Source organism: Thyridium curvatum (genome assembly GCF_004353045.1).
Source record: "Thyridium curvatum strain D216 chromosome Unknown NODE_27_length_422201_cov_78.887067, whole genome shotgun sequence".
NCBI classification, from domain to species: Eukaryota; Fungi; Ascomycota; class Sordariomycetes; order Thyridiales; family Thyridiaceae; genus Thyridium; species Thyridium curvatum.
Genome location: NW_022156782.1, coordinates 329,365 through 346,130, shown reverse-complemented (window position 1 = coordinate 346,130; position 16,766 = coordinate 329,365). Strand labels below are relative to the sequence as shown.

Here is a 16,766-nt window from a genome sequence, read left to right as displayed (position 1 = left end):
CCCACACCTGCGTCAACATGCTTCGCCGCGGCCCAGACGTCCAAGTATCAACTCCATCAACGGATGAAAACTATATCGACCGAGGATCTACCAAGGGAGTAGTTAATTCAGGTCCAATGACAGAAACGCGTCATCAGGCGGCCAACGCCGCGGACGGGATGTTGCCTCCCTCCTCGAAAAGGCGCAAAATCCGCAAAGGGACACAGAGTTGCTGGGAATGCAAGCGGCGAAAGATCAGGTGTACATTTGCGGCCCCGGAGCAAGATGTATGCGATGGCTGTCGAAGCCGGCAGACCAAATGCGTCAGTCAGGAGTTCGAGAATGAACTGTCAAGGCGAGATCGCAAGGGTGTGGTTCCTGACTTGGGCGCAATGTCGGGGGACAAGGCCCCTGACGATGCCTCTCGGTCTCGAAACGCGTCATTTCTGTCGCCGTCCTGCTCTTCCGGCGCCTTGCCTACATTTCCAGAACGCCCAGCCGACATCTCCCGCACTCTCAGATCTTTGTGGCCTAGTCCAGCCGACCTGAATCTCATCTTGAGTATCCCAATAGATGCTTCCTTGCTATTCCATGGTGTCATCTGCCAACCGTACGACGAAATTGTCCAGCATAATGCAGCGTCACTGTCGGCCCTACTTCGATTACCGTCTCCAGAGTCTCATCCGGTTCTCGTTGCAAGGAGACTTCTCAACCTCGCCATCTTCTTACAAGGGATCCCGGCAAGGCAGCTCGACAAGCTTAATACATTGGAGTTGAATCATCAGAGACTAGTACGCCGCCTTATCGACGGCGTTTCAAGGCTTGTGACGAACAACGATGAGCTTCTCGACTCGCTTGACGGCATCGAGTGCGTCATGCTTGAGAGCATGTATTTGAACAACGCAGGCAACCTGCGCCGGGCCTGGCTAACCAACCGGAAAGCAATGACCTTGGCGCAAATGATCGGGCTTCATCAGGAGACGTGCACTTCTGTCAAGGTGCTGGACGAGGAGACTAGGGACCGAATAAATCCCAGTTATATGTGGGCCCGACTGGTTTTCTCGGACCGCTATCTCTCACTGATGCTCGATCTACCGCAAGGGTCCCTTGGAGATGTCTTTGCTACCCCAGATATATTGGAGGGATGCTCAGCCTTGGAGCGAATGGAGCGCGTCCTGGCCGTCGCTGGAAATCGCATTATCCAGCGCAATGGCACCGAGCGCACAGATATTGCAACGACCTCCAACATCGACAAGTTGTTACTGGAAGCCGCATCATTCATGCCACCCCAGTGGTGGCTGATACCCAACGATCTGCCTGACTCTGAGGGGGGTCCGGCAAAGTCACTTGCAAACACGGTCCGCCTTATGAACCAGTTTACATATTATCACCTTATGGTCCAACTGCATATCCCATATCTACTCCTATCTTCCGCCAATCACCCGTGTTACGACTACAGCAAGCTATCAGCCACCAACGCCAGCCGAGAAACCCTGAGCAGATATGTGTCTTTCCGCAGTCTTGACACAACAACAACGTATTGTCGAGGCATAGATTTCGTTGTCTTTATTGCTAGCATGACGCTATGTCTTTCACACATGATATGCTGTCATCAGCAAAGGCGGGAAATCGGGACGGAACTCACTTGCCTCCAATCACTCGCGCATCAGAGATTGGCTGACCGTGGGCTGATCGAACGAACTCTTGAACTTATGGACAAGATGGCCAATGGTTACGGTGATGCCGCTGCAAAAAGGATCAGTCTGATCTTGAGACCATTGCTTGCAATTGAGGCCAAGTCCCGTATTGGGGGCCTTTATGAGGCTAGTGTGTCTCCAGTAGCCAGCAGACCCGAGTTTGACGGTCCTGAAGGGAAGGTCGATGAGTCAGGCACCATGTCTATACATATCCCCTACTTTGGTACTATCAAAATCAGACATCACAATCCATTGGAGGATCCGGAACATGACAGAGAGCGAGGCCAGCTTGTTGATCAACAATCCAAACATGGTCTCCAGACCACGAATACGAATCGGCAAAGTCCGTTAGCCTCCTTCCAACCCACCTCGAGAGACTACAACGAATTTTCAATTGCGGATGAACCATTCCCGTCTCTGAATGATCATGTCTCGCAGGACTTTGGCGTTCTTGATCAAGATTGGGCTGTAGATCTGGAGTCATGGGCCCTGCAAGGTGTTGATACGGCGCTTTTCAACACTCTAACGGACAGATGAAAGCACATAAAACGACTCAGTAAGAGGCTGAAGTTCGATTTGGAGCACAGCTAAGGTCATGTAAACTGAATCAGCTCTAAGGGCTCTTGAAATAGTTCTCGTCATCATTCAGTGCTCATTACAACTAGGAAATCGCTAAAAGTTACTCCGCATCAAGCGGCGCCCTGGGTGGCGTGTCATTTACTTGGATACCTTCACGCTTCAGTTCATCATTATCGGGGGTGGCTAGGCTCCAACCACCTTCGGTCCTCGGCGTCGATAGCCACAGGCGCAGAAGGTGCCGTCTTGGCGCAGGGGGGGCATGATCTACAGATCACAATGTTAGTACAATGACCGGGCATTGGGCTTGCAGCAAGAGACAGTGACACCTACCCTTGTATGCCGTCCTCGCGTGGAAGAGGTGACTGTTGTTGAGGAACTGAATGTCGCCGACCTCGAGCACCATGTGCAGCGCCAACCTCTGGCACGTCTCCTCGAGCACCTTGATCGCGCGTTCCTGCTCCTCGCTCAGCGGTGGGATGACGCCCCTGTCCGAGAAGCGCGTCAGGGACCGCACAAAGTACGGATCCCACTTTGCGTACACGCGACCCTTGCCCGTGGGCTCGACGTAGAAGACGGGCGCCCGGATCCACTCCTCCTCGCCCTGGGACACCTCGCCCTTGCGGTCAAAGTACCACACGGGCCTCGCCAGCAGCTCGGCGACGTCCGGGTGCTCGCGCTGCAGCGCGTTCCACACGTTCTGCGAGCTGACGATGTCGCTCTCGCCGCCCTCCTGGGCGCGGTGCACGCAGAGCAGGCCGACGAGGTCGCCCGGGTCGGTGTGGAAGAACTGGCGCGCCGAGGTGCGGTAGATGCGCACGCGGTGGATCTGCGTCGGGTCCTCGTCGACGTCCTTGACGTGGCCCAGGACGTGGCCGCGGCCGTTCTGCGATACAAAGTAGCCCAGGTGCGTGCCGAGGCCCATGTACCCAACGGCGTTCTTGAGAGGGCCCCACCGGTCGGCGGGGAAGCGCTTGAAGAGGATGAACCCTTTGCCGTTGAGGAGGTCCTCCCGGAGGGTCTCTAGCCTCTTGCTGAGGGTGGGGAGGACGAAGTGCTTCTGCGAGAGGGTGCGGTTGCATGTGTTAGTGAGCTGTGTGACCTTGGCTGCAGGAAATCCGGCACGCGGGCTGGACTGACCTTGGCAATTCCAGTCAGTGGGATGCCGCTTTCAATAAACTTATCGGCAGCATCGCTGATCTCTTGTACCTCGTCGTCGGTGAATGCGTGTATCCATCGATCCGCGTGGTCGATGTAGTCCTCCTTCTTCCAGACGGTGGGACCCGTGATGTGTTTGGGGAACTCCGAGTAGGGCTTGAGCAACTCGTAGATGGGAGGTTGCTGGCCCGACGTGCGGATGCCGTCTGGGAAGATCGACTTTGGTACTGGCCTGGTGACCTTCTTGGTAACCTGGACAGGCTCCGAGATGAAGTCGTCAACGATTGCTCCGGGTGCCATGGCGTGCTTAGTGAGAAAAGAAAAAAGCAGAATCGTCCAGATACGAGACTCACAACTGAGTAAATTTCAACGTTGGAGCATGTCTACATCTTGTTGGGGCATTCGCTCTCTTATACCCTACCTTCTTAATACATGCCCGGCTCCCTGGAGACGATGGTGGTGGTGATCCGCAGCTGGGGGTTCACTAGTGCGACATTGGTCTAAGTGATGGCGTGATCAATGATGTGCGAGCACGACTGCTCATCTAAACCTCCTTGTGCGATGACTAGACGGACTAGGCTCGGAAAAAGGCGACAATTCCCATGAGAAATAGTCCCGATGTTGGTATCAACGGCTAGAGGGTAGCAACGTGTACGCACGTTCCTTATCAGCGGGAAGCGGATGTGGACTGTATCACCGTGTCACAGCAGGTAACTCGGGAAGCCGGACGGCACGCGACCAATGAGTAGCCCCGTGTCACCCCGGGCAGGATGTAGTTGGTTCATCAGACCAAGGAGCGTTTAGGATTTAGTGATTCAAAGGATCGCTCAATTTCAAGGGGACGTTCCGAAGGACGAACCACGCCCCAGTTCCGGCACCCGACCCGGCCACGGCTTACCTCCCTTCCGAAGTTGGCCAGATGCTCATGTCTGACTTGTTAAAACAATTTGACCAAGATACCGTCTCCGATGCGTGGAGGTGGTACAGAGATGTCAAATTTATGTCCTTATCTCATATGCGGGACGGCCTCAAAGGAACATTCCGACAGCTAGCTCATCCAGTCACTTCCAATAAAGTCGACGTTGGAAACGAACCGTTTCAAATACCCTTTTCGTCCCCAGCCCTGAGTAACTTCCGGTCCCTCCTGAGCCGCACCTAAGCCTCATATGAGCCTGTCATGTGGAGTTGCTATGCGCCGAAATCGGACATACTCTAGATATCGCTATCTGGCATCGACCTGCCAGGTAATACTGGGAAACTATAGATATATCTCTGAGGTAATACTACAACTATACTAGCATGCAGATACGTACTTCAACTGCAATCTTCCTCCAACCAGATCGTCTGTATGTACCAGCTTTTGACGTTCTACGCTGGGGATCTATGGCAAGTAGACCAGTGTTTAACCGCAACCCTCCTGCAACCTATCAGATCAGATCGTCTGTAGTTTTGTCTCCTTAGGACTACCTCTGTCTTGGGACTACCTCCGTCCTAGGACACCACCTTGACTTCAGATTCAGATTCAGATTCAAATTCATTGGTGGGGCGGCTATGTAGCGTTCTACTATCAGTAGTTACCTCAGTTCGGTGACCTGAACACTGGTGATTTTGGGGCTTGGTTGCTAACCGATAGTCAGATTAGTTAGTTGACGGACTGCTAACAGAAGTACTTGACTATCCATCAAGCCCATCGGATTTAGGTAGTGGGATAGCCCTTCCGAGTCCCAGGGCCCGGATGTGACAAAGATATTGATTGTTAAGATAACCACTCTTGCGAGAAGGCTAGTTCGCTGACTTCGCGTATCTCGCAAGAGCGATTCAGTGGCATGTAAGGCCCAGGTACCCTCATCGACACTCTCAATAGTTCTTCATGGCTGATGCTCATAGGTTTCGTTGGGTTGCATGCCAGCCCAACGAAACCTACTGGCTGAGTTCGGCCTAGGCTGTTTGTCGGTCTCCAAACCACGGTGCATGGCTTCAGTCGATTATCATTCATGACCGTGGGAGATCCCGGCGCAAAAGCAGTCACCAAGGGATAGTACCTAAGGTAGGTACAGTCCCTAAGGTACGTCGAATGCACCTAAGTCGGTACCTAGGTAGGTACCTTTTTCAGCGACTTTTGTGGTTGGCAGTCCCGCAAGTTTGCGATGTCGGGGGAATGAGCAGAATACCTCCCATCGGTAGCCATGGTTCTTTCTGAGCTAATGTACTCAACATTCCTGGCAAGCCCGACTCGGGAGTCGCATCGAACTAGATACCTCAACTTGGTAGGACTTGGTAGGTGCTCGAATGCCCGGATCAAGGTCCGATCACAAGCACTACATGTAGGCTCTCCTAGCCCTTGTTCGTTCTTCCCACCAACGGAACTCTGCATACCCAAGTCGCTCCCCATACTTCATCGTCATCATGACTGATCTCGATCCCCTTGGCGATGCTGACCTTGAGCGTTTAAGCCAACTCTGCGAAGCTTCTGCTACCATTGCGCATCCTGCCATCCGCCCTGAACGAGGAACGCAATCAACGGAGGAAAAGAGGCACTTGACGGATGATCCCTGGGGTCGGGCAGTACAGCGACTGCTTCAGAGCATCTCGGGAGACAATGGAACGCTCGGCTCGTTCCTCGATGCTTTCATGTACCAGGGCGAGGAGCCAATCGACTACCGATGGGGCCAGTATCGCTTCGACACTTACCTCTCTCCCGTTCTTCAATCTGTCGCAGCAGTGCTCTATGAACTGGAGAGCGGTGGCCAGCTCGAGCCTCTCACCGGCGGAACTGAATTCGATTCCTTTGCATTCGACATAGGTAGCCTCCAGGCGGAGTTCGTGATTCCATCTCTTTTTGAGCATATGCTTCTCGTCGACTACGGCCTCGGAATACACCCACTTAGAGGTAGCTTCTGGTGCCCAAAATGGGTTATGGGCCGTTTTGTGATGCGGCACATCAAGGAACTGGCACGACATCTTTGCTGGATGGTGGACCAGTGTATAGACCAAGGTGTGATGCCGGACAAAGAGGTTTTGGAGTTCATGGGCAATCGCTTCTGGGGCTTTGAATACACATTCAACATGACCGACGTTGCAATTATGTTGTTCTACTATCATACCCATCATGACGAGATTAGCCAGCAAGGCTTCAACAGAGGATTAACGGGCTATACAGGGGTGATGAACGAGCTCATTGCAGAGATGCCGACGAGAGGATCGGCGCGTCTGACTCGAAAACTTTCCGTCGACTTTTACGAGCTTATTCCTAAATGTGTTCGGAGCACCGCTCTTAAGGAGTCACTTCGTGCTGCAGTGGTGGAATTGGCAATCGAGCATCGCATCAGAATCACGGTACCCGGTGACTCAAAGAACCGACCGACCGGTGCCACAGCTTGAAGTGTTTACAGTTCTGTTTTCTTCCTCTTGCCGACAAGATCGTTCAAAGAATTGGATGGACACCTGCTCCCTCTGTGTCATTCTGGGTTTCTTCTACTGCTGCTAATCACATTGCTCTTCGTCCTGCCTCACCGATATATCTCTACGACAATTGTCCTATGATAGTGTGAAGTGCAGACATCTGAGCATGACACGCAAGTTCTTGGCCAAAAGTGCTGACATGGATAATTTCTGGATTTGCGGAAATGAACGCTTAAAATAATACATTCAGACAGGGCGCCTTAAAGAACCCAGTGGCCATGCTAGCTCCCAAAAGGTTGATCGAAAGAAACATGCCCAACCGGCCTTCTATCTTTACAGACTGGCAGAGATGCCTGGAGATATCACTTCCAACTTCTCCAGCAGCTCGTCAACGAATGCCTTCTGGATCTGTGAACCTGTCTTGTTGGTGACGTGGGCCGCCGGACTGGTGAGAAGTTAGTCTTTGCATCCCAGAGCACGGGCGAGGGGCACTTTATATCACATACCACGACACGTGGCAATTATTCAGGTAGTGGCCATTGCTTTCGGGACCGGCCAGCACTCCATTCAGGATCGCTCGACTGCCCATCTCAGTGGTTCGTGCCATGAAGTCTAGAGGGGCCGTGTTTCCCGGCTCGTTCAGCAGGCCAGACTTGCAATAGCTAGGATTGGGCGTGTTGAAGATGACATCCCCCTTCACAGACAACTTGGTCCTCTCGGCGAGCTCCCGCACGACATAGAGCACCAGAAGCTTGCTGAGCGAGTAGCGATTTGCCATGTCCGACTGCTCTGGGTCGTTTAGGCGGTCGAAGATAGTCTTATTCTTAGTTGGGACAATCTCCTTGGTGTGGGCGATGTAGTGGAGTGCCGAATTGGGGACGACGAACCTGCCGGCAGACGGTGCGGAGCGTAGCTTGGGCAGAAGCAGGAGACCGAGCAGGAAGACGGAGATGACATTGACAGTGACGGTCTTCTCGTTGCCTTGAGACAAGCTGAAGTGATTGGTCAATATGCCCGCGTTGGCAAGTACGGCATCGAGACGAGGTAGATTGTTTGCGCGATCTGCAAACTTCTTGACCGAGTCGTAACTCTCTGAGTCAACCTGCCACACCTCAATGGTATCTAGTGATCGCTTGGTTGCTTTCAAGAGCTCAATCCGTGCCTTCTCTCCCTTGTCCAGATTGCGGACACCCATGATGAGCTTGCCAACTCCAAGTCGCAGAAGATGTTGGCTAGTCTCATATCCAAGTCCCGTATTGGAGCCCGTTACAATGATTGTCTGCTCACTGAGGTCGGGAGCTTCTTCGGGAATGGGGAGGGTGACAAAGAGATTGGAGTAGAGAACATTCAGGCCCCCATATAAGGATGTTAGGATGGCCATTTTAGAGAGAGGCCGAGGAACAATTTGTCGGTTTGTCAGGTATTCTGTAATATTGGCGACTAATGAATAATGAGGTTTGCATTGCAACTACTATTATAGTCCGTCCTCTTTCTCTCCCTTAAGTACTACGCCCATGTTCATCAAACTTCAACAACACTCTCTCGGGTGTATTATCTCCATGTAACGGTATGCGAAGGCGGCGTGTGGGCACAGGGGCGCTAGTTTTTAGCATCCGGAACAGGGTCAGAATAGTGAAGGAGGTTCATCAGGAGATACCTCAAGATTAACAATGAATATCCTTACTTTGGTACACGAAAGGGCTATCCCACTACCTAAACTCGATTGGGCTTGACGGCTAGGCAAGTACTTCTGTTAGTAGCCAGTTGGGATCTTACTCGTGGAGTGAAAAGATAAGTGGGACAACGATGAGACAGATGGAGACTACGTTGGAATGAAGCGGATTTATTAACTCCGCACTTAAAGCTTACCAAGTAGGCGGAGTCATGGCATCCCTTGTGTCAGACTGGTTGGAGAACATAATGTATCTGGTGTCTACAGGGGATTCTGCTGTAGGTCAACACTTATCTCCATACTAACACCCGCATCTTTATTTATTGTTCAGACACTCGTACGGAGAAGGTCTCAAGCATAGCTTCAATTCCTCTCGTCTGATTTCTCGGCCATGAGCGATGCGAAGGTAGAGAAACGGAATCGACCACCCAAATCATGCGAGCCCTGCCGAGTACGGAAGTGAGTATGCTATTATAGCACTCACTCTGCCATGTGATAGATGTGAGACTAAGCAAGTGACCAACAGACTGAAGTGCAATCGAGCGTTCCCATGCGATACCTGCGTGAGGAGGGGCAAAGAGTCCGTCTGCCAGTACGCGCCCAACGCCGACAGGAATGACAGGCGTCCAAGGGACTCTATCAGCGAGCGCCTCAGGCACCTGGAGAGTCTCATCTCCTCTCTGGCACAGAAAGGCGTCGACATCAATGCCCTCACGCCCTCTAGCACGTTCGCGGCCTCAACGAATGGCCAAAATGCTTCAGGCAGAGCAGGAGTGGCTGGAACACAATGCACTCCTATCTACGACTCGGGGATTCCCAGTGAAGATCGAGCAGAACTCACTGGTGGCACGCAGCTCCATGGTATTCAGGCGAGCTATGTTGACTCTAATCATTGGTCATCTATCCTCGAGGACATCAGGGGCATCAGAGAACAACTCACCTCAGGTGCCATCATCGAGCCGGGTCAGGCGGTAGAGCAAGCAACGCCAAGTACTGATGGGATAGGGTCTGAGCCTGAGATGGACAGCCATGATCTCGTCTTCGGAGTATTCGAGCCTTCGACTATGGATCATATTATCAAGGCGATGCCCGCGAGACACATCTGTGATAGTCTTGTGTCTCAGTACTTCCAGTCGCGGTTCACAATCTTGCGTGAGTTTTGCTTGAATTTGACGGCCAGATCAGCGAGTTGACCGATAATCGTGAAGCTATCCTTCACCCTGTAAAGTTCCAACAAGAAGTGAGCATTATCTCTTCATCTTAGGTCCTTAGAATGGCAATTCATACTGACATACCTGCAGTACGAAGAGTTTTGGCAAAATCCACAAAAGACCTCGCCCGTCTGGGTGGCTCTCCTCTTCTCAGTTCTAAGCCTGGGTTCGAGCCTATACGACGTGTCGACATTTGGAAGGGGCGTACAGCACAACATGCCCTCGCCTATCGCCCTCTCAAAGCGAACTGAGCAATGTCTCGTGCTCGGCCGCTACGCCCGTTCTGAGAGACATGCCGTCGAGACCCTGATGATCCATGTGCAGAGCTGCTTCACGCGGGCCAAGGACTCGGACGTCAATCTGTGGATGCTCATGGGCGTCGTGATTCGCCTCGCGATACGTCTAGGCTACCACCGTGACCCATCCAGGTTTGGCAGCCCTTCATCCGGCTCGGGTGGGCAGCCACTGTCTCCCTTCGACGGCGAGATGCGTCGTCGAGTGTGGGTCAGCATCTTCCAGATCGACGCGCTCATGTCCTTCCAGATGGGGCTGCCGAGCATGATTCCCGCCGATAATTGCGATGCGGAGCTTCCTAGGAACTTGGAGTACTCCGACTTCTACCCCGGGGTGGCGACTTTGCCTCCTTCCCGGCCGCTATCGGATTACACGCCTATCTTGTACACGATCGCCAAGCAATCCGTCATGTTGTTGTTTAAGACAGTTGTTAACCACACCCGGTCTCTTATCCCGCCTCCATATGAGAAGACACTAGCTCTCGACGCGAAGCTTCGAGAAACCTACCAGGCTCTACCCGAGTGCATAAAATACAAGCCGCTGAGGCAGTCAGTGGTAGACAGCCCCGGGCTCATCATGAACAGAGCGACGATCGAGATTCTCTACCTGAAGAGCATCATCGTCCTCCACCGCAAGTACGTCACCTCGCACCGTCGGGATCCCGTCTACGGCCCGTCTCGGCGCGCGTGTCTCGAGGCGGCGCTGTGCATCTGCGCCCGACAGGCAGAAGCCATGCAGCCGGCCGGGAGACTCTACGAGGACAGGTGGTTCGTTTCTGCCCTCACCGCGAATGACTTCATTCTCGCGGCTATGGTCATATGCCTCGAGCTCACGATCAGAACCCAATACCCAGCCCTCGAGACGGCGTCCTCTGGATCCTCTGGATCTAGGGACGGAGATGATCTGGTGACGTATTTCGCGGCTATGCAGGTGGCGCGCGAGATATGGGACGAGGCAACTCCTTACTCCGCTGAAGCTCGCGTTGCTGCACATGCCATCAGCTCTACAATCGAGAGGGTGACCAGATACATGAGCACGACGCTTGGCGCTGGCGACATACCGCCTTCCAGTGCCGATATGCCTATGGTAGAAGAGTCGTTTTCTCCGACTTTAGACGGGATGGAATTCCTCGATTGGGTAAGTCTACGCATTCCTAACGCATCAGAGATATGCGTCATCAAGTGCTCTATATTGACGGGTCATTTTTCAGGGTCCTCTTGATAGTCACTTCCAGGATTCGATCGGAGAGGATATCGACCTGAACTCTTGGATCTTGGATGCCGCTGCATCGGGTCCGCTGGGTCTTTTGTGACGTCCAATCTCCCGCCGAGAAGCAATTCCGCCCGAGCATGGTGCTCACGAACAAAAGTACACCACAGGAACACGCGATATGAATCTCCATTGGCAAGCAACGTCATTGTGTAACCAAACAAGCTTTGTGAGATGTGTGCCGTCCTCGACCCGTGCCATGGGCTTCAGTGCTCTGGAATGGATCGCCGTTCATTCGCCGCAATATGTGAATCATTTGACGACATCTGACCTTTTACTTAGGTAATTTTAGAAACACTCAGAAACTCGTCTAGCATGGTATTTAATGAGTGTCGTGAGCTTCTGAGTTTAGCCGCCAAAATATAAATTGCTCAGAGGTGCCTCTCAACACCGAGTTTTTGATCCTCGATAATCTCATCATCAAGTAACCTTATAATATTAAAAGCCATCCTTCATAATTAGACACAAATCCACCATGAAATCATTCACACTCGCCATCATCTCAACGCTCGCGGTCCTGGCAGCGACCGCGCCCACCGCGCCCGCCGCGCCCCGAGCCGCGCCTGCATGCAATCTCTTCTGTCCTGAAGGAATGCGATGTGTCTCCTTTCCATCCGACGGCGTTAGCATCGAGATGTGCTACAAACCACTTCACTGCGGCGGCAGTTACCATATCGAGTGCATCGACGGCGAAGTCTGCATCGACGATGCGGGGACCGAGTGCGACCCCAACAGCGACACCAACTGCACCGGCACATGCAAGCCACAGCCAAGCTGACTTGGGCCCAGTCGAGACTTGGGCTTGAGACGACATCAATGGGTGGAGGCAACTTTGGGAGCAAGTGCCTGGGGGAAGGCTCGCTATCCTATATATCCATAGAGATCATCCCTGATAGTGGCTGTCAATATATCACGGTGTTCGAAGAGTAATGCCGCCAGTGAATACTCACCAGTCCCTTGACGGGTAATTGAAGAGGGGCTCCAAAGGCAGAGCGCAGAGGACATCCTCGTTCTCATGGAACAGCGCCAACAGCTCTCCGTCTGCTCCTTTCACCCTGCGAAAGTTGGGGATAGCATCGTCTCCTAGGTGATGTCCTTGAGGATCAAAGGCTTCCTCGTTGCGGCAATAAACCCTCTGGCACTCAGTGTGTCGTCCGTCCCGGGAAAAGTCTCCATACGCGACTATACGAAGCGAGACAACCCCTTTCGGGCCAAAGACCCATTGTAGGAAGCTTTCTATTTCCTCTTCATCCTCGGGAAACTGCGTCCACGTCACAGCCCCAGGGGAAGTCTCGATTGGCCTGTCCTGATCTGTTCCATCAATGCTCTCCTGCTCCGAGTCCTTGTTGCTCGGAGAGCGCCTCCCGCCAGCCCCGTCACTTGAGGTGCTATCGAAAGAGACTGACCTGGAAAGAGGTCGCGCCGTCATGGCGTCGAATATCGTACGAATGTCCCCAGCAGACCGTCGCACATGTAAAAATCGTAAAGTGGGATTTTCCGTGAAAGGCTTGACCATGAAGGGCTAGGGGACAAGATGATCAGTACGCAAAGCTTGTCATAATCCGGGCTGTGTCAAGAAAATCATGTAGCACTCACCATGTACTGAAGGCTGGCGCATACACCGACACTGGTGAGATCCAACGTACTTAGCGGATTGGATCCATCATCGCCTTCAAAGTCTTTACCACTAGTAAACCCCATCTGCAAACCATCAAGCTCTAGAGGGAACTCGGCTTCGGCTTGGGTACGTTGGTGATGCACAAAGCGGCGTAGTGTCGCCCTGTGTCCACGCAACGCAAGCCATATGTCCCAGCTTGGGGCGGAGTTGGAGATGAGCAGAAAGAGATTAACTAGGCCCTTGAAGCTTCTGAGGAAGGGCGCTATGATCGAGGCAGAGTCGGCATTTATGCCAGTAGGTACATATTGTACTTCGAACGACTGCAGAGCCAATGGCGCCGCAGACTTCGTAAGGTGAGTGATGAGGTGTTCCCACCCGGCGCAATGCCGCAACTTTAAAGAGGCCAGGCTTGTGAAGTCAAACGCCTCGAACATCATTCTTGTTGCGTCAGAGATCTCGTACCCACACTGCTCCATTGGCAAGTCCAGGTCCGTGGTGAAGGATACCTGGCACAGCGAGAGGCTTCGCAAAACGGGAAACATCAGTTGCACTGGCCTCTGTAGCCTGAGTAGTTGCACCGGAAAGATACATGGGTCTTCTCCAGGCAGGGTCAAACTCAAGTAGTTCTCCAGGTCCAGATCCAGCTCTAGTAACTGATGAGCACGTTTCTGAAGAAGGTCGGCTAGAGCTTTGACGTCCTTATTCTGGGCCAGTCCGCTCCAGGAAAGCCGTTTGAGGTTGACGAAGCAACTGAGATCGAGGCCGTCTGGCGCATCCTCGCTGCTGCAACTTCCATCCGTAATCAGCCGAATGGTTTCTATTTCTTTCTGATGCGTGTTTAAATAGCCGTTGGGCCCGAGTATGGTCTGGGGTATACAGGTTCCAAGTGTCCAACTGGGAAGCGTTTGATCAGCGGAGTTGGACGGAACAAGTCCCACGGAACATACCTGAACTCTCGTAGTCTTCCTGGTGTACATGAGCTTAGAAACGGCATGAAATCCGTCGCAAACTCGACCTCATATTCTGGCCGTGTGAAATGATGCACGCAACGCATGTAAGGATCAATGTTGGAGTGAAATGGAGCCGCGACTTCAATGCACCGCGCGTGCCGAAAGTACCCCTTATCACGAGCTTCAGTGTGGCTTTCCAGCGAGAATACAGACACATCCTTCTCGTTATCCGGCTCAAACTCTATTGTTCGGTAAAGACACGGTATAGTAGCCGAGTATAACAGCTTTGAGACCTGACATAAGTTTCTGAGATCATTCTTCGACACCTGGCGAAGGCGGTCAGTAGAGATCACGGGACTTCGCGACAGATCATTCTCACATCTTCGAAAACTGCCGATAGCAGTTCAGGTGGTAGCTTCTGCAACATCACGACGAATTCCGAGGTCCCGGCTCTGACCAGGCAAATCAGGATCTGATGTGGGTTGCCTGATACGGGTACGAACGAAGGGGATGTTTGTTGTCCAAGTCTGAGATTACCCAGTCTCCACATGAAGGTCAGATCAGGGCGGGCACAGGCAGCCAATTGGTCACAATTTTCTAGCTGGGCTGGGCCTCATCTTCGCGGGGAAGATCCAGCAATTGAAAGAAGTAGACGAAATGGATACCCTCTTCTCGGTTTTGACTTGGCAAGAAAGCTATGGCTTGTACTGATTGGCCATTCAATTACAGCAACGGGTACGGGGTCTTCAGTGTCTTTGATTCTAGTGCCATTGATTAATAACTTCGAAAAGAAGGAGAGCTACGCAACTCTACAACATAGACTCCCTCTTCTTGGCCGCCGCCAACTCCTGCCGCATCGCCAAGTCGGCCAGGATCTCCTCGCTCCCGCCCCCGACGACCAGCATCCTCAGGTCGCGGCTGATCTGCTCCACCACGGCCCCGATCCCGCCCCTCTGGTAGCCCGCGCCGCCGAGCACCTGCTGCGCCTCGCGGTTGCACGCCTCGAGCACGCGCCCGCCGTGGATCTTGGCCATGGCCAGGCGCGACGCGAGCCCGGGGGCGTCCCAGCCGTGGCGCCGGATGTGGTACGCGATCTGCTCGAGCCAGGCGAAGTGCGACTCGACGTAGCGCGCCATGTGCACGAACTTGTGGCGGATGATCTGGTGCGAGATCAGGGGCTTGCCAAAGGTGTGGCGCATCTGGGCGTAGTCGAGGGCGATGGAGAGGCACTGGCGCGACTTGCGGTTCATGTTGATGGCCATGATGAGGCGCTCCTTGTTGAAGTCTTGCACATTGTCGTTCAGCGAGAGATGCACGTCTAGGGACCGGTGATTCTGGTCTGGTAACAGGAGGTACTTACTGCCCATGAGGACCTTGAAGCCTTCGTTTTCCTTGCCGATCAGGTTCTCAACAGGAACGTGGACATCCTCAAAGTCGACCCACGCACTCGCTGATCAGCAGCACGTCGTCAGCGGAGCCCCAGGGAGCTTCGGATCAGAGTCAAACCTACCACCGGCATTCAGACCGCTGTTGTCAATCTTCCTCGCCGAATATCCGGGCAAGTCAGTTGGTATGACCAACACCGAAACACCATCCTTCCCAGGACCTCCCGTCCGAACGGCAGTCGTCAGGTGCGTCGACGACAAAGCACCCGTAATCCATTTCTGCGGCCACCATTTCATCAGCCAAATTCCTTCCGGTCACACCCGCTGAAACCCGTCTCTAACTGACCTTGTGCCCGTTGACCACATAAAACCTGTCGTCCGGCGTCTTCCTAGCCGTCGTCTTTAGGTTCGCCAGATCCGAACCACCTGAGTGCTGTACTGTGAGCTACCTCCTCTTTCCAAAAACAAACACCAGCAATGTATGCAAAAGAACGACGAGAGGGGAAAACATACCAGTTGGCTCCGTCGCCGCGAGCGCAAACCTCGTCTCCCCCGTAAAGATACCCGGCAGCCACTTCCCCCTCTGCTCCGCCGTGCCCCACCGCACGATGGGCGGCGCCCCGATCGTCGTCCCGCCCGTCAGGCCCGCCAGCGCCCCGGACTGCACCCGCGACGTCTCGTCGTAGTAGACCATCATGTGGAAGACGTCCCATTCTGCCCAGCCGCCAGAAACAGTCAGTAAGTCGCGCCCTCCCCCAAACTACCCTCTTCACTTCCCTCCTCTCTCAAAGAGACGCAGCCAAACAACAAAAGGGGTCAGGGCGAAACTCACGCTCGTCCGGAATCCCCGCCGGCAGCTCGATCCCCCGCCTGTACTCCCGCGGTATGTCCGGGAACGCGAGCCCGGCCCTCGCGAACCGCAGCACCTCCTCGCGCGGCACCCACCCCTGCCTCTCCCATTGCTCCGAGCACGGCAGCACGTGCTCCTCGAGGTAGTCGCGCACGTACCGCCGCAGCGCGCGGTGGCTGTCGTCGTAGTACGGCGAGTCGAGCGTGTTGTACCACGCCGGCTCGGACCAGGGCTCGAGGTCGCCAAAGGGCTCCTTGACGCCTGGGATGCCGCCGCTCTTCCCGGCCATGATTTGGTTGAGCGGGTTGTTACTTGCTAGCGGCTTCCCAGTGCTGTATGTTCTGTCAATATGTCAGGTTGGATCAATGCGGGTGGTCTTCCAGCGTCGACCGACCAGATCGAGCTCCAGGTATCGTTCTGAAAGGTTGCACGACACAGCACCACAGAAAGGAAGGCGTGGTATGCAATGTTCACAGGACCAGACCGCACCTTCTCAATCCCACAAGATGGAGCTGGTCGTCCATATAAACTATCTAGGTAGCATAATGTTGGACATGGTGTGGTGTCGATCGGGCAGGCCAGCCGGTTAGTCGGAAAATGGTAGGCGGCAGGCGTTCAGGTACCGGGACGCTGTCTTCCCCGCGTTTTAGCGAGCTGGGGTTCACGGCGACACACTGAACATCACACCTACTTCACCGAATGAAG

General features: G+C 53.7%; 7 protein-coding genes across 7 annotated transcripts; 4 read left to right on the top strand and 3 right to left on the bottom strand.

Moving 5' to 3' along the window:
• Positions 1-17: 17 nt before the first annotated feature.
• Positions 18-2,213, top strand: E0L32_005328 (uncharacterized protein; the record flags this gene model as incomplete). Its single annotated transcript, XM_031139838.1, has 1 exon — positions 18-2,213. One exon carries the CDS (start codon positions 18-20, stop codon positions 2,211-2,213), a length of 2,196 nt encoding a protein of 731 aa, XP_030996347.1.
• Positions 2,214-2,355: 142 nt separating this feature from the next.
• Positions 2,356-3,710, bottom strand: E0L32_005327 (uncharacterized protein; the record flags this gene model as incomplete). The annotated part of the gene is made up of 3 exons (XM_031139837.1): positions 2,356-2,519; positions 2,586-3,312; positions 3,393-3,710. 3 exons carry the CDS (start codon positions 3,708-3,710, stop codon positions 2,356-2,358), a joined length of 1,209 nt encoding a protein of 402 aa, XP_030996346.1.
• Positions 3,711-5,816: 2,106 nt separating this feature from the next.
• On the top strand, positions 5,817-6,791 carry E0L32_005326 (uncharacterized protein; the record flags this gene model as incomplete). The annotated part of the gene is made up of 1 exon (XM_031139835.1): positions 5,817-6,791. The coding sequence occupies one exon, from the start codon at positions 5,817-5,819 to the stop codon at positions 6,789-6,791; it is 975 nt and encodes a 324-aa protein (XP_030996345.1).
• A 354-nt stretch (positions 6,792-7,145) lies between these two features.
• On the bottom strand, positions 7,146-8,193 carry E0L32_005325 (uncharacterized protein; the record flags this gene model as incomplete). Its single annotated transcript, XM_031139834.1, has 2 exons — positions 7,146-7,257; positions 7,319-8,193. 2 exons carry the CDS (start codon positions 8,191-8,193, stop codon positions 7,146-7,148), a joined length of 987 nt encoding a protein of 328 aa, XP_030996344.1.
• A 726-nt stretch (positions 8,194-8,919) lies between these two features.
• E0L32_005324 (uncharacterized protein) lies at positions 8,920-11,301 on the top strand (the record flags this gene model as incomplete). Its single annotated transcript, XM_031139833.1, has 5 exons — positions 8,920-8,943; positions 9,018-9,636; positions 9,693-9,724; positions 9,786-11,126; positions 11,200-11,301. The coding sequence occupies 5 exons, from the start codon at positions 8,920-8,922 to the stop codon at positions 11,299-11,301; spliced, it is 2,118 nt and encodes a 705-aa protein (XP_030996343.1).
• Positions 11,302-11,733: 432 nt separating this feature from the next.
• Positions 11,734-12,036, top strand: E0L32_005323 (uncharacterized protein; the record flags this gene model as incomplete). The annotated part of the gene is made up of 1 exon (XM_031139832.1): positions 11,734-12,036. One exon carries the CDS (start codon positions 11,734-11,736, stop codon positions 12,034-12,036), a length of 303 nt encoding a protein of 100 aa, XP_030996342.1.
• A 168-nt stretch (positions 12,037-12,204) lies between these two features.
• E0L32_005322 (uncharacterized protein) lies at positions 12,205-16,350 on the bottom strand (the record flags this gene model as incomplete). The annotated part of the gene is made up of 7 exons (XM_031139831.1): positions 12,205-12,780; positions 12,855-13,770; positions 13,824-14,152; positions 14,206-14,353; positions 14,640-15,272; positions 15,725-15,925; positions 16,157-16,350. 7 exons carry the CDS (start codon positions 16,348-16,350, stop codon positions 12,205-12,207), a joined length of 2,997 nt encoding a protein of 998 aa, XP_030996341.1.
• Positions 16,351-16,766: the final 416 nt, after the last annotated feature.